We start from the raw sequence: 22,111 nt of genomic DNA on the forward strand, positions 1-22,111 counted from the left end.
TCATCTTCCCACTGTTGCAACACAGCACCAGCTGCAAAATCGGATGCATCCATAAACAATGCGAGTTGGCTGTGCAAACCCAGAAATGTTATAAGTGATGCATTTGTGAGATCTTCTTTACATTTTTGGAACTGAGCCATATCCTTTTCTATCCAGTCAATATGTCTTCGGTCATTTTTAGTTATTCCTTCTAGGTAATAATTCAACAAGGCTTGGTTTTCTGCAGCATGTTCTAAATATCTACGATAAAAATTGATGATTCCTAAAAATTTTCGAAGTTCGCGAACAGTTTCATGTCACTTGTAGTTCATTAGCACAGACACTTTTTCTGGATCCGGCTTAGCTCCTGAGGATGTGATTAATTGTCCCAAGAATGTGTTCTTGCACTCCAAATACGGATTTTGCAACATTTATTACTGGACCATACTGATATAATTGTTTAAAGAGTAAATTTAGATGCCCAACATGTTGTTCGGGAGATTCTGATGATATTAAAATACCATCAAGATAGTTAAAGCAGAAATACAGCTCTCTCACAACTTCGTTTATAAACCTCTGATATGTGCTAGTTGTATTTCAAAGTCCGAAGCGCATATAATTAAATTCATACAGACCAAAAGGAGTAATAACCACTGACTTTGGTTTGTCATCTTCAGCTAAAGGAATTTGATAATACGCTTTTAGTAAGTCAATCTTGGAGAATATCCTCTTATTTGGCAGCATCGAATTTATGTCATCTACTCGAGGGACTGGATACTAGTCTGGAAGAGTCCTGTCGTTAAGATGATGATAACCTCCACAAACTCGGCACTAAGCAGTGGACTTCATAACAAGGTAAAGTGAACTAGCCCATTGTGATTGTAGTGGACGTATAATACCATTATTCAGCAGAAACTGACATTCCTTCTTAACTATTTGCAATTGATGTGGGTCCAACCCATGAGCTTTAGTATACACCGGTGGACCACTAGAAGTAGTGATATAATGCTGTACTTTATGCTTTAACACGTTTGGTATTATAGATGGTTTTGTTAGTTCAGGAAATTGCCCTAACAGTTTTGCATACGGATGTTTTGCGTAGAGTGAGCTTACTGATTCGTTAGCATCCACAGTGGTTACTTCTGCGGAAATTTTTAACTAAGTAATGTTAGCTATAAGCTTTTTATTTTTCAGATCTATGAGTAAACCAAAATGATGAAGATAATCAGCTCCCAATATTCCTTTTGATACATCTGCTACTATAAATGACCATTCAAACTTACTTTTAAGACCTAAATCAATGGTTAACAGCTTTGACCCGTAAGTTTATATTTGAGAACCATTTGCAACATAGAGATTAAAATCAGAGGTTCAAGCTTCTTAATTTTTGCCACTGGTATAACAGACAAATCAGCACCGCTGTCTACCACATAAGATCGTCCACAAGTTCTGTCTTTTTCACAAGTAATCGATATTGATAGCTTGCTGGAGGAACTAGGGTAGAACACTCAGCCGCCTGTAACTCTACCCTTCATGTTTTCCTTATTTTTCTGTTGTCAAGGCGGTACGCACTTTTCAGGTTTACACTGTGAGCCAAATTTGAAGCAATAATATTAATATTTACCATTTTTTTGAAAACTGTGTTCTGTTTCTTCTTCTGATGCACGAAGAAGATTTTGGATGGATAAGGACGTGTAAGGAACTGAATGGGGTGAGGTAATTTGAAGCTCTTCAGGATATTGCATCTCCACTATACGATCGGCCATTTGCGCGACTTTGTCCGTTGTTTCTTCCGATATCAGTAATATACTTTGACTGTTACTAGGAAGTTTATCGAGACACAATGTTTTTAAAGCGTTCTCCGACGCGTTGGTACCAGCATAGTTTCACATTTTTCGTAATAACTGGCTAGGTTTCATATCGCCATGTTCTAACCCAATCAACAGATTTTTAGTTTACGGTCTTCACTTTCCTTAAAAATTGTGAAGAGTCGTCCTTTCACCAGCGAATGTTTCGGTTCAAGATGGGCCTGCAGATAATTGAACTTAGTTGCTTCCGTTGCTATGGCAGCGATTGTAAAGTGAGCCTCGGTTTTGGCAAAACCAAATATCGGGCATTTCTACCCAAAAGGGAGAAGCTTTACGCTTACCTTATTGATTTCCGGAGTACTCACAGAATTGTCCGCGTCAAAATCTTCCTGATTGTATTTTGAGTATTTTATTGAACACCGTCTGCGCCGAATTCCAACAAATTCCGCGTTGGTCAGTTCGCCGATAATTACGTTGCAGGGTTTCTTTTTTGTCTCACCGATCATGTCGGGGTCACCTATTTATCGGTGGTGCCTAACACAGGTAAACACACACACAAATAAGAACTTAAAACTTCTTTATTATAACATTTTATAAGACATGAATCCGCTTGTTGTTTAGGCAACGATACATTTTACAATTCTCAAAAACAATACAATCTTCTTTTGTCTCTTGTGATATCACAGAACATATAGTTCTGAAGCCAACCTTATCGATGTCAGAACAATTAACACACCAAAACACTATATGGAAGAGCAACCTTCTGCCACAGATCCATGTAATCACAGTAACGTTGCAACTGAAGGTATATATAACTTTTATATGATGGCACCGATTGCATATTAACATGTTAAAAGCTAAATAAATAGTCTATTCTATTCATTCCCGTGCGTCTGCGACGAGCAGAGAGGCATCGTCTGGACGAACTCATGCTAATGTCTTTAGCTGCTTTGATCTTATCATTTAATTTTTGGACAACGCATTTTATCATACTAGTCCAGTGGTATACCACCTCTTTACTTTGACAGTTTACTGTATGCGTGTTGATTTAGCGATTGGTTGTCTCATGGCTTTTAGTGGAAAATTCAATCAATTCAGAACCAGCAAGTGAATGTCTCATTTGGTGCCAATTCTTTAAATATTTGGTGCCAATTCTTTAAATATTTGGTGCCAGTCTATAGAAGATACTGTAGTTTTGAAAAGATCTAAAATTTTATTTATAATAACTATATTTCTGAGCATGTAGTTTGAAAATCGGTTGGCGAAAGCTGCATGGTGAAGCTCCAGGTATGAAGTAAATACACGTCACCAATTATAATTAAATGTCTTTGACGGAAGCATTTCTTCGGCGTGCTTGCAATTTGGCGGCAAAATTCGATTGGACCTATGAGGATCTGCGGCTGGCAATCAAGATTGTTGCCTTAATTACGTTGCGGTCAATTCATAAACCTTTTAGCGTAAACAATTGGCCCCTATTGTTATCAGTAACACATATTATCTTTGTCCTTGACCAGCAGTGATGGAGCAGTATATACTTATTGCACAACGCTAAGAAGATGAACTTTTCGAACTTCGTCATGATGTTGATTTATTGCCTAATTTTGTACCTGATTCTACCTTGTAGAGCTGATAGTAAGTAACTGACCTGTAGGATTTAATTTTGTAGAATGTAACGTCAACTGACGTGGGGTAACGTAGCAAATTGGTAGAATTCATATAGTTCTGCGCGTTTTGGGAATCTTAAAATAGTATTAATATAGAAACATTTAAATTTTTGCGTTTATAAACAGTCCTAAAAGCTAGGGAAAACGCTAGAACTTATCAAGTGTTCGTTTAATTGTGGATTTAGGAATTAAACGAAACTAATGCATTCTACAAAATATGAGTGTCATTTATGTATTGTAAGCGCAATGCAAATACTTAAGCGAATTAAATTTGTTGTCTTGAGCCGATTAAATGGCATTGTGCGAGAGTCACTTTCTAATCCAATTTTTATGTTACTGACCATATAAATGTTGTGGCCTTATTGCACAAGTCCCTATTACAACGTCATACATGTTCCATTTAAAAGTAAACTGTCGGGAGTCCAGCGGCCCTTGAATGTTAATGGCTTGGTTAACAAGAAAAACTTAGTAAATTTGGAGTTGAAACAAATATATACTGTACATTAATTACGGTAACAGAATCGGGCTGACTTTATACTCATCCAAGAAATATCTATTTTGAGTCATAATGAGGCAGATAATACAAAATTTGGACATGATGTAACTGGCGTACACCATTTGTCAGACAGCTCTAATGGAAGTAGTTAATAAACAGTCGTAACGAAATATTTTATGATTGCATACATATTTTTCTTATTTGTTTTTGGGCCATGTTGCACTATGCTGGCTGTGTGAAATTCAGTACATCAATTATTGTAAGAAAAGAATATGCCATTCTTTATTCATCCAAAAATCTGTCCAGATCATAGATCATTACAGAAAAAATTGCATTGTTGGAGAAGGTGTACACCATACCCTGAGGAACCAGTCCATTATTCATCAGGAATATTTGAGAACTCGGGTACAGAAATTTTAATTTTTGTCACATGGTAATTTTTTACAGCCTTTGAATTCCTTTCAACATTTTGCAATTACTAATCAAAAGTCTCTCATTAATAACACAATCAAGTTTACAGTTTGAATAATGCTGAATGATGTGCTAGCAGCATACTCTCAACCGTGCCCATTATGTTCCATATCATGAAAGACTCATTCAGAGGTGTGGAACTAAGAAAGTTATACATTAACAGACTCAAGCAGCCAGTGAAGTTATCAACCAGCCAAATATAATTAATACTCAGCTACTCATGTTGATGTTAATGATCATCGCTTCTGCATTCATATCTGTAATTTGTGACACGTTGGTAAATGTCTGACCAGAGGCCCAAAAGTGTGGGTTTCAGTCCTCAGTTGATCCTAAGATTGTTTCATTAACTTCCTTCGTATCTATCAGTGAGAATAGCCACTGCTTTCTCTCTTACTCCACTCATCTATATATAAGTAACAAAATTGATTTAAGAGAATACTCTTAGTTGTCTGTCTACTGGAAAAGCCAAAACCTGTTTAATATGAATATTAGTGTTAAATAATTGAAGGAGTAAAGGTAACAATTCACCGTACACACACACACACACACACACACACACACACACACACACACACACACACACACACACACACACAGAGCTAGATATCTGTGCTTCACAACCTGTGCCATCTAAACCCTGCTCCTCTTTGGGTCATTGGCATTCGTTTTCACCTCTCTTCTTTTGCCCATGACGTAGTGGTGTTGTGGTGCACATAGTCACTATGGCATGGTGTTTATAGTTGGTTGTGTTTATAGATGTTGTATTGTTGTATTTGATGGTGCCTTCTTGGTGCTGGATGCGGGCGTGTTGAATTTAACATGTGGTATTGTGTTTATTGGCGTTTTGGTTGTCATCGTGGTAATGTGTTTTTGTGTTTAGGTAGTTAGTGCGGTAATGGGGGTTGTGGAAGTGTTTTCAGTGAGTTAACAAGGCTTTTTTTGTTTATGTGTTTGGCTTTTTTGTTAGGTCTGATTAGTTCAGTGTTTGTTGTGCAGATAGAAGTCTGATTTTTTTGTTGATTTTTAGTGAGGTGCAGATAACAGTGAAGTTCATGAGTGGGTGTTTTAGCAGATTTCTGTATGTGTGTGTGTGTGTTTTTTTTGGGCCAACCCAGGTAATATTGCCGGAGGCTTTTGTTGGTAAGCAATTTTTGTTTTGGTTTTATTCTACGATAATTGTAATGTTTTGTCTGTTGTATATGCATGGTAGGACAGTTGTGTTTTAATTCATGTAGTCAATATGGGGTGTTTGGGTTTTTGTTTGTTGGGGTTTTGGCTCCACCTTTCGGAGTTGTAGGTCTTGGTTATTTGGTGTTGATTGCTGCGGTTGAGCTACATAGGTCAAGAGAAACCTCCGATTCCACTTTTCAGGCTTGTAGGTGTTGGTTTTTTGATATCGATAGTTGCAGTTGAGCTATATAGGTCAAAAGAAATGTCAGATTCCTGTCGTTTTGTTGGTTTAGCAGAATGTTGTAATTTAATTTCTTTGGTTTTAGGGTGGCTTGCGGAGTATGAATGTAGATGTAGATGTTTCTTTGTTTTTGTATATTTAGCATGTCCCTGCCCTAAACCCCCAAATTTGCACGATTGTTCTGTTAGCTTCATTTTATTTTTGGAGTGAGATGGTATTACCATTTTTATTTCTGCTTGTATTTGTTGGTGTGTGTGTGTGTGTGTTTTGACGTCATTGTCGCCATATTATATTTACACACAAACCTTGTCATTACTCCAGAATACCAGCCTCTCTGGACTGCATAGATGGGAAGAATTACCCTTGCAACACATCCTCCAGAACTCAGTGTCTCCTAGGCTGCATTCCACATCAGTCTCTACCCCTCATCCCATATCCCTGCTTCATTCATTCTACAATCACCTCATCACTGCACCTCCCTCTTCCTCTGTTTTGTGTCTCCCTCCCGATCTACAATCCCACATCATTCTGCATCACAGGCAACTCCCTGTGCTTGTACCAGAGTGAGAGCACTGGTGCCACATTCCCATATTGAGTGCTAGTGATAGAGAGGCGACAGCAACGGAGGCAGCCAGAAACATTTGCACCATGTATGGGGATATCACTGGACAGAGCACGGCAAGAAAATGATTTTTTCGTTTTAAAGATAATTATTTTGACAGTAGTGATCCTCCACGTCAGGAAGACATTCGAGGTTTGATGAAGATGCATTGATTTACAATGATCCTTCTCAGTGTAATCAATAACTGACAAATGTAATGAACTTGATCATTCCACCATTGTGTGATATTTGCATGCAATGATAAAGATTCAAGAATCTGGTGTATGAGTACCACATGCTCTAAACCAAAATCACAAAAATCAGTGGGTCACCATATGTGCACCTCTGCTTGCTTGCCATCAGTTGGCTCGTGAACAACACCGATAATTCCTATCCTGTACGTTACTGGTGACGAGAAATGGTGTCTTTATGCTATCACAAGGAAAAGAAAGGAATGGTTTAGCACAAAAAAAAAAAGTAAAGGGGCAGCAACTCCCTACGTGAAGACTTGTTTGCATCCACAAAATGTAATGTTGTTATGCGTCTGGTGGAATAGCGACAGTGTGATGTACTATGAATTGCTTCCCTGGGGTGTAACCATCACTGATTACATGTATGTTGAACAATTGAGACATCTTGCAGATGCAATCCAAAAACAACGATGAGGAGGACTGCGTGAAGTGTAGCTACTCCCATGATGATAATGTCCGCTCACATTCTGCCAGACTGACAAGGGTTGGGAAGTCATTCCGCACATGCCTTATTCACCTGATCTTGCGCCCTCAGATTTTCCCCACGTCTGCTTTCTGTCATCCTCAGACGCAGAGCTTGTAGGCAGTGGTGGTGAGGGTGCCACCACAATTGCCTTGGTCTTGGGGGTCTTCTTTCGACCAGCTGCCTCTGGGCACTTCAACCACTGGCAGGTGTCATCTTTTCCACTAGCAGAAACCTGGGAAGGGAGTGACCCAAGGAACTTCTTTTCCAGATGGAAGTGTGCTTCAAACATGATTCGATGTGTTCTTTGCCTCAAACCCATATGATTTGTACAGTCGCAGAATTGGAAAGTTACCCCAGCCATGGGAGGCTGTTGTTAATAGTGAAGGTGGACATATTATTGCTAATTAAAGTCTCTGTGTGTGTATCTGTTGTTTTTATTGAACTTATGGAAAAACACCATGAGCTTATGCACCAATCCAATATATTCCACTAGAGAGTTTCCATTACCATATTGTCACGTAGAAGAAGGTGTAGTCCTAATTAGATGAATGACAAACACTAACTTCACTTATATACAAAAACACAGAGCGAACTGCCTCCGGTCGGAACACGTACTGTATATATATACAGCTACAGAACATTCCACTAGAATGATTCTTGACATTTGTGGATACTTGTGGAATATACTCGAACTGAATATAGAAATTAAAAGTTTACAGCCCAGCTGAGTTTGGAACTCACGACCCTCCATGCAACAATTTAGTATCATAACCATTACACCACGGTGCTACTCAGCTTTTTCTGCGACTATATTAATCTTAGTGTTAAATAGACTATATTAATCTTAGTGTCAAACAGAATATGTATGCTGAAGTCGAGATATTCATATAAATTATATATGGAGTGGCTATTAGCATACCATTTTTTTTTTAAAGTCTGAAGATTTCGAGTTTCATGCCTAAGCATACTTGCTATTCTTTGAAGACTTAGAGATCATTCCTGTGTTATCTGTTGACTTGTCTGAATGGATGCTTCTTTTTGTTGTAAGCACATTCTTATTATTAATCACAAATCTCAAAAGTGAATGATCTGCTGGTATGTCAGTGAGAACTCCCACCTATTGATCAGAGCTGTTACGTGTGGTTCCTGAATGAAAATGGTGTAAGGTCTGATTGGCCTTCCTTTTTTTTTTTTGGGGGGGGGGGGGGGGAGATAGTAAAGATTTCTACCTAATGAGTTATGCCAAAACATTACCTCTGGTAATTATCATTATAAATAAAGAAACTTGAAGGGATGAGGAAAGTGAACAAACTTGAAATTTTTGTAGAAAAGACCACATCAAAGTAAAAAGTGAAATATCGGAGAAAGGGGAAAAAGTAACCAATTTTCATGGTTGCAGCTAGGTTTGTATATTTCAGTCTTCTGTAAATTATCTGTTGTTGGAGAGAATGTAAGTTGGTATATTATGACTAGCAGTAGCTTAGTAATGTATAGGACACAAAATTTATTTACTTCTTATTACAACAGTGGAAATTCCTGGATGGAATAATAAATGAAGTACAGGAAAGGCAGCCTCTCACCAGCGGTTGACTGACGTGTGACGCACAGAAGCACACAACAGAAAACAGTATTTATGTCAGTTTTCAAGCCCTTTCTCTTTCTGGAGTAGTCTTACACACACACACACACACACACCTACCTAATTGTACACGCATGTGTTTTATCTATAGCAATTGCCTAGGCAGATGGAAGTGAGGAGGGGGTAGGGAAGGATTCACAAGGCGTCAAGTGGGTAGTGTGATAGTGTATGGCAGGTATTTCAACAGATGACTCAGTGGCTGCACAGCTATGAGTTGAGAAGGTAATGCATAGAAGAGGGAGTGGAGGAGGGGAGGGAGGGAAGAAAAGAGAGGAAGGTGGATGGAGACAGGGAGGGAAGAGAGACAAGAAGAGGGATAGAAAGAGTGGGAGAGGGAGAGAGCCCAGATGTGGTGGGAGGGGGGGGGGGGAGAGAGTGGTGAGAGGACATACACAATTTGGATATGAAACAGTAGTGTGGACAGAGAAGGAAAAGGTAATGTGAGCCATTGGGAAATAAGATTACTGGATGTTTTGGCAGGGTAGTTGTGATAGTGCAGGATATGCTGGGGGCACAATTCTCACCTGTTTAGTTCAGAAAAACTAGTGCCGGAGGGGGGTATCCAAATAGTGTAGCATCTGTTGAAGTCATTTGCATTGTGTTATGTTGTGCAGCATGTACAGCAACTGGATGGTCAAGTTTGCAGTTTGCCACAGTTTGGCAGTGGCCATTCATGCAAGTAGACGATCAGTTAATTGTAATGCTCACATAGAACACTGTACAATAGTTGCAGCAGAGTTGATATATAACATGGCTGATTTCACATATAGCCCTGTCTTTTTAGGGTAGGAAATGCCTGTGATTGGACTGCTGTAGGAGGTGTTGGATGGGTGTATGGGACAGGTCTTGCACATGTGTCAGCCACAAGGGCATGACGTGGGGTGTAGGGTTGGGAATAGAATTGGAATAGGGATGAACAAGGATATTCTGTTGGTTGTGTGGGTGGCAGAACACAACTCTGGGTGGTGAGTAGGATATTGTGTTGGACATCCCTCATCTCAGGGCGCATTGAAAGGTAGCCAAAGCCCTGGTGAAGGATGTGGTTGAACTTTTAGAGGTCAGGGCGATTCTGGGTGATCAGAGGATTGCTGGTCTATGGCTTTTAACAGATTTACTGGTGTCAGAGGTGTAGAGGACGCGGGAGATATGTTTATGAATGAGCTGGCTAGGATACTGTCTTGTCAGTAAAGACTTTGGTAACTCCTGCTTTCGATTGCAGGTGCCCATGGGTGGCAAGTCTGCAAGAGTCACAGTACCAATAGAGCATGGCCATGCTGGCTAATGATACAAAGATGCACGAAGAAGATTTTGGATGGATAAGGACGTGTAAGGAACTGAATGGGGTGAGGTAATTTGAAGCTCTTCAGGATATTGCATCTCCACTATACGATCGGCCATTTGCGCGACTTTGTCCGTTGTTTCTTCCGATATCAGTAATATACTTTGACTGTTACTAGGAAGTTTATCGAGACACAATGTTTTTAAAGCGTTCTCCGACGCGTTGGTACCAGCATAGTTTCACATTTTTCGTAATAACTGGCTAGGTTTCATATCGCCATGTTCTAACCCAATCAACAGATTTTTAGTTTACGGTCTTCACTTTCCTTAAAAATTGTGAAGAGTCGTCCTTTCACCAGCGAATGTTTCGGTTCAAGATGGGCCTGCAGATAATTGAACTTAGTTGCTTCCGTTGCTATGGCAGCGATTGTAAAGTGAGCCTCGGTTTTGGCAAAACCAAATATCGGGCATTTCTACCCAAAAGGGAGAAGCTTTACGCTTACCTTATTGATTTCCGGAGTACTCACAGAATTGTCCGCGTCAAAATCTTCCTGATTGTATTTTGAGTATTTTATTGAACACCGTCTGCGCCGAATTCCAACAAATTCCGCGTTGGTCAGTTCGCCGATAATTACGTTGCAGGGTTTCTTTTTTGTCTCACCGATCATGTCGGGGTCACCTATTTATCGGTGGTGCCTAACACAGGTAAACACACACACAAATAAGAACTTAAAACTTCTTTATTATAACATTTTATAAGACATGAATCCGCTTGTTGTTTAGGCAACGATACATTTTACAATTCTCAAAAACAATACAATCTTCTTTTGTCTCTTGTGATATCACAGAACATATAGTTCTGAAGCCAACCTTATCGATGTCAGAACAATTAACACACCAAAACACTATATGGAAGAGCAACCTTCTGCCACAGATCCATGTAATCACAGTAACGTTGCAACTGAAGGTATATATAACTTTTATATGATGGCACCGATTGCATATTAACATGTTAAAAGCTAAATAAATAGTCTATTCTATTCATTCCCGTGCGTCTGCGACGAGCAGAGAGGCATCGTCTGGACGAACTCATGCTAATGTCTTTAGCTGCTTTGATCTTATCATTTAATTTTTGGACAACGCATTTTATCATACTAGTCCAGTGGTATACCACCTCTTTACTTTGACAGTTTACTGTATGCGTGTTGATTTAGCGATTGGTTGTCTCATGGCTTTTAGTGGAAAATTCAATCAATTCAGAACCAGCAAGTGAATGTCTCATTTGGTGCCAATTCTTTAAATATTTGGTGCCAATTCTTTAAATATTTGGTGCCAGTCTATAGAAGATACTGTAGTTTTGAAAAGATCTAAAATTTTATTTATAATAACTATATTTCTGAGCATGTAGTTTGAAAATCGGTTGGCGAAAGCTGCATGGTGAAGCTCCAGGTATGAAGTAAATACACGTCACCAATTATAATTAAATGTCTTTGACGGAAGCATTTCTTCGGCGTGCTTGCAATTTGGCGGCAAAATTCGATTGGACCTATGAGGATCTGCGGCTGGCAATCAAGATTGTTGCCTTAATTACGTTGCGGTCAATTCATAAACCTTTTAGCGTAAACAATTGGCCCCTATTGTTATCAGTAACACATATTATCTTTGTCCTTGACCAGCAGTGATGGAGCAGTATATACTTATTGCACAACGCTAAGAAGATGAACTTTTCGAACTTCGTCATGATGTTGATTTATTGCCTAATTTTGTACCTGATTCTACCTTGTAGAGCTGATAGTAAGTAACTGACCTGTAGGATTTAATTTTGTAGAATGTAACGTCAACTGACGTGGGGTAACGTAGCAAATTGGTAGAATTCATATAGTTCTGCGCGTTTTGGGAATCTTAAAATAGTATTAATATAGAAACATTTAAATTTTTGCGTTTATAAACAGTCCTAAAAGCTAGGGAAAACGCTAGAACTTATCAAGTGTTCGTTTAATTGTGGATTTAGGAATTAAACGAAACTAATGCATTCTACAAAATATGAGTGTCATTTATGTATTGTAAGCGCAATGCAAATACTTAAGCGAATTAAATTTGTTGTCTTGAGCCGATTAAATGGCATTGTGCGAGAGTCACTTTCTAATCCAATTTTTATGTTACTGACCATATAAATGTTGTGGCCTTATTGCACAAGTCCCTATTACAACGTCATACATGTTCCATTTAAAAGTAAACTGTCGGGAGTCCAGTGGCCCTTGAATGTTAATGGCTTGGTTAACAAGAAAAACTTAGTAAATTTGGAGTTGAAACAAATATATACTGTACATTAATTACGGTAACAGAATCGGGCTGACTTTATACTCATCCAAGAAATATCTATTTTGAGTCATAATGAGGCAGATAATACAAAATTTGGACATGATGTAACTGGCGTACACCATTTGTCAGACAGCTCTAATGGAAGTAGTTAATAAACAGTCGTAACGAAATATTTTATGATTGCATACATATTTTTCTTATTTGTTTTTGGGCCATGTTGCACTATGCTGGCTGTGTGAAATTCAGTACATCAATTATTGTAAGAAAAGAATATGCCATTCTTTATTCATCCAAAAATCTGTCCAGATCATAGATCATTACAGAAAAAATTGCATTGTTGGAGAAGGTGTACACCATACCCTGAGGAACCAGTCCATTATTCATCAGGAATATTTGAGAACTCGGGTACAGAAATTTTAATTTTTGTCACATGGTAATTTTTTACAGCCTTTGAATTCCTTTCAACATTTTGCAATTACTAATCAAAAGTCTCTCATTAATAACACAATCAAGTTTACAGTTTGAATAATGCTGAATGATGTGCTAGCAGCATACTCTCAACCGTGCCCATTATGTTCCATATCATGAAAGACTCATTCAGAGGTGTGGAACTAAGAAAGTTATACATTAACAGACTCAAGCAGCCAGTGAAGTTATCAACCAGCCAAATATAATTAATACTCAGCTACTCATGTTGATGTTAATGATCATCGCTTCTGCATTCATATCTGTAATTTGTGACACGTTGGTAAATGTCTGACCAGAGGCCCAAAAGTGTGGGTTTCAATCCTCAGTTGATCCTAAGATTGTTTCATTAACTTCCTTCGTATCTATCAGTGAGAATAGCCACTGCTTTCTCTCTTACTCCACTCATCTATATATAAGTAACAAAATTGATTTAAGAGAATACTCTTAGTTGTCTGTCTACTGGAAAAGCCAAAACCTGTTTAATATGAATATTAGTGTTAAATAATTGAAGGAGTAAAGGTAACAATTCACCGTACACACACACACACACACACACACACACACACACACACACACACACACACACACACACACAGAGCTAGATATCTGTGCTTCACAACCTGTGCCATCTAAACCCTGCTCCTCTTTGGGTCATTGGCATTCGTTTTCACCTCTCTTCTTTTGCCCATGACGTAGTGGTGTTGTGGTGCACATAGTCACTATGGCATGGTGTTTATAGTTGGTTGTGTTTATAGATGTTGTATTGTTGTATTTGATGGTGCCTTCTTGGTGCTGGATGCGGGCGTGTTGAATTTAACATGTGGTATTGTGTTTATTGGCGTTTTGGTTGTCATCGTGGTAATGTGTTTTTGTGTTTAGGTAGTTAGTGCGGTAATGGGGGTTGTGGAAGTGTTTTCAGTGAGTTAACAAGGCTTTTTTTGTTTATGTGTTTGGCTTTTTTGTTAGGTCTGATTAGTTCAGTGTTTGTTGTGCAGATAGAAGTCTGATTTTTTTGTTGATTTTTAGTGAGGTGCAGATAACAGTGAAGTTCATGAGTGGGTGTTTTAGCAGATTTCTGTATGTGTGTGTGTGTGTTTTTTTTGGGCCAACCCAGGTAATATTGCCGGAGGCTTTTGTTGGTAAGCAATTTTTGTTTTGGTTTTATTCTACGATAATTGTAATGTTTTGTCTGTTGTATATGCATGGTAGGACAGTTGTGTTTTAATTCATGTAGTCAATATGGGGTGTTTGGGTTTTTGTTTGTTGGGGTTTTGGCTCCACCTTTCGGAGTTGTAGGTCTTGGTTATTTGGTGTTGATTGCTGCGGTTGAGCTACATAGGTCAAGAGAAACCTCCGATTCCACTTTTCAGGCTTGTAGGTGTTGGTTTTTTGATATCGATAGTTGCAGTTGAGCTATATAGGTCAAAAGAAATGTCAGATTCCTGTCGTTTTGTTGGTTTAGCAGAATGTTGTAATTTAATTTCTTTGGTTTTAGGATGGTTCGGTGTTTCTTTGTTTTTGTATATTTAGCATGTCCCTGCCCTAAACCCCCAAATTTGCACGATTGTTCTGTTAGCTTCATTTTATTTTTGGAGTGAGATGGTATTACCATTTTTATTTCTGCTTGTATTTGTTGGTGTGTGTGTGTGTGTGTTTTGACGTCATTGTCGCCATATTATATTTACACACAAACCTTGTCATTACTCCAGAATACCAGCCTCTCTGGACTGCATAGATGGGAAGAATTACCCTTGCAACACATCCTCCAGAACTCAGTGTCTCCTAGGCTGCATTCCACATCAGTCTCTACCCCTCATCCCATATCCCTGCTTCATTCATTCTACAATCACCTCATCACTGCACCTCCCTCTTCCTCTGTTTTGTGTCTCCCTCCCGATCTACAATCCCACATCATTCTGCATCACAGGCAACTCCCTGTGCTTGTACCAGAGTGAGAGCACTGGTGCCACATTCCCATATTGAGTGCTAGTGATAGAGAGGCGACAGCAACGGAGGCAGCCAGAAACATTTGCACCATGTATGGGGATATCACTGGACAGAGCACGGCAAGAAAATGATTTTTTCGTTTTAAAGATAATTATTTTGACAGTAGTGATCCTCCACGTCAGGAAGACATTCGAGGTTTGATGAAGATGCATTGATTTACAATGATCCTTCTCAGTGTAATCAATAACTGACAAATGTAATGAACTTGATCATTCCACCATTGTGTGATATTTGCATGCAATGATAAAGATTCAAGAATCTGGTGTATGAGTACCACATGCTCTAAACCAAAATCACAAAAATCAGTGGGTCACCATATGTGCACCTCTGCTTGCTTGCCATCAGTTGGCTCGTGAACAACACCGATAATTCCTATCCTGTACGTTACTGGTGACGAGAAATGGTGTCTTTATGCTATCACAAGGAAAAGAAAGGAATGGTTTAGCACAAAAAAAAAAGTAAAGGGGCAGCAACTCCCTACGTGAAGACTTGTTTGCATCCACAAAATGTAATGTTGTTATGCGTTTGGTGGAATAGCGACAGTGTGATGTACTATGAATTGCTTCCCTGGGGTGTAACCATCACTGATTACATGTATGTTGAACAATTGAGACATCTTGCAGATGCAATCCAAAAACAACGATGAGGAGGACTGCGTGAAGTGTAGCTACTCCCATGATGATAATGTCCGCTCACATTCTGCCAGACTGACAAGGGTTGGGAAGTCATTCCGCACATGCCTTATTCACCTGATCTTGCGCCCTCAGATTTTCCCCACGTCTGCTTTCTGTCATCCTCAGACGCAGAGCTTGTAGGCAGTGGTGGTGAGGGTGCCACCACAATTGCCTTGGTCTTGGGGGTCTTCTTTCGACCAGCTGCCTCTGGGCACTTCAACCACTGGCAGGTGTCATCTTTTCCACTAGCAGAAACCTGGGAAGGGAGTGACCCAAGGAACTTCTTTTCCAGATGGAAGTGTGCTTCAAACATGATTCGATGTGTTCTTTGCCTCAAACCCATATGATTTGTACAGTCGCAGAATTGGAAAGTTACCCCAGCCATGGGAGGCTGTTGTTAATAGTGAAGGTGGACATATTATTGCTAATTAAAGTCTCTGTGTGTGTATCTGTTGTTTTTATTGAACTTATGGAAAAACACCATGAGCTTATGCACCAATCCAATATATTCCACTAGAGAGTTTCCATTACCATATTGTCACGTAGAAGAAGGTGTAGTCCTAATTAGATGAATGACAAACACTAACTTCACTTATATACAAAAACACAGAGCGAACTGCCTCCGGTCGGAACACGTACTGTATATATATACAGCTACAGAACATTCCACTAGAATGATTCTTGACATTTGTGGATACTTGTGGAATATACTCGAACTGAATATAGAAATTAAAAGTTTACAGCCCAGCTGAGTTTGGAACTCACGACCCTCCATGCAACAATTTAGTATCATAACCATTACACCACGGTGCTACTCAGCTTTTTCTGCGACTATATTAATCTTAGTGTTAAATAGACTATATTAATCTTAGTGTCAAACAGAATATGTATGCTGAAGTCGAGATATTCATATAAATTATATATGGAGTGGCTATTAGCATACCATTTTTTTTTTTAAAGTCTGAAGATTTCGAGTTTCATGCCTAAGCATACTTGCTATTCTTTGAAGACTTAGAGATCATTCCTGTGTTATCTGTTGACTTGTCTGAATGGATGCTTCTTTTTGTTGTAAGCACATTCTTATTATTAATCACAAATCTCAAAAGTGAATGATCTGCTGGTATGTCAGTGAGAACTCCCACCTATTGATCAGAGCTGTTACGTGTGGTTCCTGAATGAAAATGGTGTAAGGTCTGATTGGCCTTCCTTTTTTTTTTGGGGGGGGGGGGGGAGATAGTAAAGATTTCTACCTAATGAGTTATGCCAAAACATTACCTCTGGTAATTATCATTATAAATAAAGAAACTTGAAGGGATGAGGAAAGTGAACAAACTTGAAATTTTTGTAGAAAAGACCACATCAAAGTAAAAAGTGAAATATCGGAGAAAGGGGAAAAAGTAACCAATTTTCATGGTTGCAGCTAGGTTTGTATATTTCAGTCTTCTGTAAATTATCTGTTGTTGGAGAGAATGTAAGTTGGTATATTATGACTAGCAGTAGCTTAGTAATGTATAGGACACAAAATTTATTTACTTCTTATTACAACAGTGGAAATTCCTGGATGGAATAATAAATGAAGTACAGGAAAGGCAGCCTCTCACCAGCGGTTGACTGACGTGTGACGCACAGAAGCACACAACAGAAAACAGTATTTATGTCAGTTTTCAAGCCCTTTCTCTTTCTGGAGTAGTCTTACACACACACACACACACACACACACCTACCTAATTGTACACGCATGTGTTTTATCTATAGCAATTGCCTAGGCAGATGGAAGTGAGGAGGGGGTAGGGAAGGATTCACAAGGCGTCAAGTGGGTAGTGTGATAGTGTATGGCAGGTATTTCAACAGATGACTCAGTGGCTGCACAGCTATGAGTTGAGAAGGTAATGCATAGAAGAGGGAGTGGAGGAGGGGAGGGAGGGAAGAAAAGAGAGGAAGGTGGATGGAGACAGGGAGGGAAGAGAGACAAGAAGAGGGATGGAAAGAGTGGGAGAGGGAGAGAGCCCAGATGTGGTGGGAGGGGGGGGGGGAGAGAGTGGTGAGAGGACATACACAATTTGGATATGAAACAGTAGTGTGGACAGAGAAGGAAAAGGTAATGTGAGCCATTGGGAAATAAGATTACTGGATGTTTTGGCAGGGTAGTTGTGATAGTGCAGGATATGCTGGGGGCACAATTCTCACCTGTTTAGTTCAGAAAAACTAGTGCCGGAGGGGGGTATCCAAATAGTGTAGCATCTGTTGAAGTCATTTGCATTGTGTTATGTTGTGCAGCATGTACAGCAACTGGATGGTCAAGTTTGCAGTTTGCCACAGTTTGGCAGTGGCCATTCATGCAAGTAGACGATCAGTTAATTGTAATGCTCACATAGAACACTGTACAATAGTTGCAGCAGAGTTGATATATAACATGGCTGATTTCACATATAGCCCTGTCTTTTTAGGGTAGGAAATGCCTGTGATTGGACTGCTGTAGGAGGTGTTGGATGGGTGTATGGGACAGGTCTTGCACATGTGTCAGCCACAAGGGCATGACGTGGGGTGTAGGGTTGGGAATAGAATTGGAATAGGGATGAACAAGGATATTCTGTTGGTTGTGTGGGTGGCAGAACACAACTCTGGGTGGTGAGTAGGATATTGTGTTGGACATCCCTCATCTCAGGGCGCATTGAAAGGTAGCCAAAGCCCTGGTGAAGGATGTGGTTGAACTTTTAGAGGTCAGGGCGATTCTGGGTGATCAGAGGATTGCTGGTCTATGGCTTTTAACAGATTTACTGGTGTCAGAGGTGTAGAGGACGCGGGAGATATGTTTATGAATGAGCTGGCTAGGATACTGTCTTGTCAGTAAAGACTTTGGTAACTCCTGCTTTCGATTGCAGGTGCCCATGGGTGGCAAGTCTGCAAGAGTCACAGTACCAATAGAGCATGGCCATGCTGGCTAATGATACAAAGATGCACGAAGAAGATTTTGGATGGATAAGGACGTGTAAGGAACTGAATGGGGTGAGGTAATTTGAAGCTCTTCAGGATATTGCATCTCCACTATACGATCGGCCATTTGCGCGACTTTGTCCGTTGTTTCTTCCGATATCAGTAATATACTTTGACTGTTACTAGGAAGTTTATCGAGACACAATGTTTTTAAAGCGTTCTCCGACGCGTTGGTACCAGCATAGTTTCACATTTTTCGTAATAACTGGCTAGGTTTCATATCGCCATGTTCTAACCCAATCAACAGATTTTTAGTTTACGGTCTTCACTTTCCTTAAAAATTGTGAAGAGTCGTCCTTTCACCAGCGAATGTTTCGGTTCAAGATGGGCCTGCAGATAATTGAACTTAGTTGCTTCCGTTGCTATGGCAGCGATTGTAAAGTGAGCCTCGGTTTTGGCAAAACCAAATATCGGGCATTTCTACCCAAAAGGGAGAAGCTTTACGCTTACCTTATTGATTTCCGGAGTACTCACAGAATTGTCCGCGTCAAAATCTTCCTGATTGTATTTTGAGTATTTTATTGAACACCGTCTGCGCCGAATTCCAACAAATTCCGCGTTGGTCAGTTCGCCGATAATTACGTTGCAGGGTTTCTTTTTTGTCTCACCGATCATGTCGGGGTCACCTATTTATCGGCGGTGCCTAACACAGGTAAACACACACACAAATAAGAACTTAAAACTTCTTTATTATAACATTTTATAAGACATGAATCCGCTTGTTGTTTAGGCAACGATACATTTTACAATTCTCAAAAACAATACAATCTTCTTTTGTCTCTTGTGATATCACAGAACATATAGTTCTGAAGCCAACCTTATCGATGTCAGAACAATTAACACACCAAAACACTATATGGAAGAGCAACCTTCTGCCACAGATCCATGTAATCACAGTAACGTTGCAACTGAAGGTATATATAACTTTTATATGATGGCACCGATTGCATATTAACATGTTAAAAGCTAAATAAATAGTCTATTCTATTCATTCCCGTGCGTCTGCGACGAGCAGAGAGGCATCGTCTGGACGAACTCATGCTAATGTCTTTAGCTGCTTTGATCTTATCATTTAATTTTTGGACAACGCATTTTATCATACTAGTCCAGTGGTATACCACCTCTTTACTTTGACAGTTTACTGTATGCGTGTTGATTTAGCGATTGGTTGTCTCATGGCTTTTAGTGGAAAATTCAATCAATTCAGAACCAGCAAGTGAATGTCTCATTTGGTGCCAATTCTTTAAATATTTGGTGCCAATTCTTTAAATATTTGGTGCCAGTCTATAGAAGATACTGTAGTTTTGAAAAGATCTAAAATTTTATTTATAATAACTATATTTCTGAGCATGTAGTTTGAAAATCGGTTGGCGAAAGCTGCATGGTGAAGCTCCAGGTATGAAGTAAATACACGTCACCAATTATAATTAAATGTCTTTGACGGAAGCATTTCTTCGGCGTGCTTGCAATTTGGCGGCAAAATTCGATTGGACCTATGAGGATCTGCGGCTGGCAATCAAGATTGTTGCCTTAATTACGTTGCGGTCAATTCATAAACCTTTTAGCGTAAACAATTGGCCCCTATTGTTATCAGTAACACATATTATCTTTGTCCTTGACCAGCAGTGATGGAGCAGTATATACTTATTGCACAACGCTAAGAAGATGAACTTTTCGAACTTCGTCATGATGTTGATTTATTGCCTAATTTTGTACCTGATTCTACCTTGTAGAGCTGATAGTAAGTAACTGACCTGTAGGATTTAATTTTGTAGAATGTAACGTCAACTGACGTGGGGTAACGTAGCAAATTGGTAGAATTCATATAGTTCTGCGCGTTTTGGGAATCTTAAAATAGTATTAATATAGAAACATTTAAATTTTTGCGTTTATAAACAGTCCTAAAAGCTAGGGAAAACGCTAGAACTTATCAAGTGTTCGTTTAATTGTGGATTTAGGAATTAAACGAAACTAATGCATTCTACAAAATATGAGTGTCATTTATGTATTGTAAGCGCAGTGCAAATACTTAAGCGAATTAAATTTGTTGTCTTGAGCCGATTAAATGGCATTGTGCGAGAGTCACTTTCTAATCCAATTTTTATGTTACTGACCATATAAATGTTGTGGCCTTATTGCACAAGTCCCTATTACAACGTCATACATGTTCCATTTAAAAGTAAACTGTCGGGAGTCCAGTGGCCCTTGAATGTTAATGGCTTGGTTAACAAGAAAAACTTAGTAAATTTGGAGTTGAAACAAATATATACTGTACATTAATTACGGTAACAGAATCGGGCTGACTTTATACTCATCCAAGAAATATCTATTTTGAGTCATAATGAGGCAGATAATACAAAATTTGGACATGATGTAACTGGCGTACACCATTTGTCAGACAGCTCTAATGGAAGTAGTTAATAAACAGTCGTAACGAAATATTTTATGATTGCATACATATTTTTCTTATTTGTTTTTGGGCCATGTTGCACTATGCTGGCTGTGTGAAATTCAGTACATCAATTATTGTAAGAAAAGAATATGCCATTCTTTATTCATCCAAAAATCTGTCCAGATCATAGATCATTACAGAAAAAATTGCATTGTTGGAGAAGGTGTACACCATACCCTGAGGAACCAGTCCATTATTCATCAGGAATATTTGAGAACTCGGGTACAGAAATTTTAATTTTTGTCACATGGTAATTTTTTACAGCCTTTGAATTCCTTTCAACATTTTGCAATTACTAATCAAAAGTCTCTCATTAATAACACAATCAAGTTTACAGTTTGAATAATGCTGAATGATGTGCTAGCAGCATACTCTCAACCGTGCCCATTATGTTCCATATCATGAAAGACTCATTCAGAGGTGTGGAACTAAGAAAGTTATACATTAACAGACTCAAGCAGCCAGTGAAGTTATCAACCAGCCAAATATAATTAATACTCAGCTACTCATGTTGATGTTAATGATCATCGCTTCTGCATTCATATCTGTAATTTGTGACACGTTGGTAAATGTCTGACCAGAGGCCCAAAAGTGTGGGTTTCAATCCTCAGTTGATCCTAAGATTGTTTCATTAACTTCCTTCGTATCTATCAGTGAGAATAGCCACTGCTTTCTCTCTTACTCCACTCATCTATATATAAGTAACAAAATTGATTTAAGAGAATACTCTTAGTTGTCTGTCTACTGGAAAAGCCAAAACCTGTTTAATATGAATATTAGTGTTAAATAATTGAAGGAGTAAAGGTAACAATTCACCGTACACACACACACACACACACACACACACACACACACACACACACACACACACAGAGCTAGATATCTGTGCTTCACAACCTGTGCCATCTAAACCCTGCTCCTCTTTGGGTCATTGGCATTCGTTTTCACCTCTCTTCTTTTGCCCATGACGTAGTGGTGTTGTGGTGCACATAGTCACTATGGCATGGTGTTTATAGTTGGTTGTGTTTATAGATGTTGTATTGTTGTATTTGATGGTGCCTTCTTGGTGCTGGATGCGGGCGTGTTGAATTTAACATGTGGTATTGTGTTTATTGGCGTTTTGGTTGTCA

The 22,111-nt window shown here is 39.1% G+C and overlaps 1 protein-coding gene across 8 annotated transcripts in view; it reads left to right on the forward strand.

Moving 5' to 3' along the window:
• The first annotated feature begins 3,139 nt into the window (after positions 1 to 3,139).
• The window catches only part of LOC126262725 (alpha-N-acetylglucosaminidase), a 367,572-nt gene continuing 348,600 nt past the window's right edge, over positions 3,140 to 22,111 (forward strand). For 3 of the 8 annotated variants that reach the window (XM_049959520.1, XM_049959524.1, XM_049959523.1), the window contains exon 1: positions 20,019 to 20,270. In XM_049959520.1, the coding sequence (XP_049815477.1) occupies positions 20,195 to 20,270 (76 nt within the window). In that variant the 5' untranslated portion in view covers positions 20,019 to 20,194. Of the gene's footprint in view, positions 3,420 to 11,582; positions 11,859 to 20,016; positions 20,271 to 22,111 lie in introns of those variants that run through there. The other 5 variants (XM_049959517.1, XM_049959522.1, XM_049959519.1 and 2 more) reach the window with 4 other exon arrangements.

The sequence above is a fragment of the Schistocerca nitens genome, chromosome 6 (genome assembly GCF_023898315.1).
Source record: "Schistocerca nitens isolate TAMUIC-IGC-003100 chromosome 6, iqSchNite1.1, whole genome shotgun sequence".
In the NCBI taxonomy this organism is placed as follows: Eukaryota; Metazoa; Arthropoda; class Insecta; order Orthoptera; family Acrididae; genus Schistocerca; species Schistocerca nitens.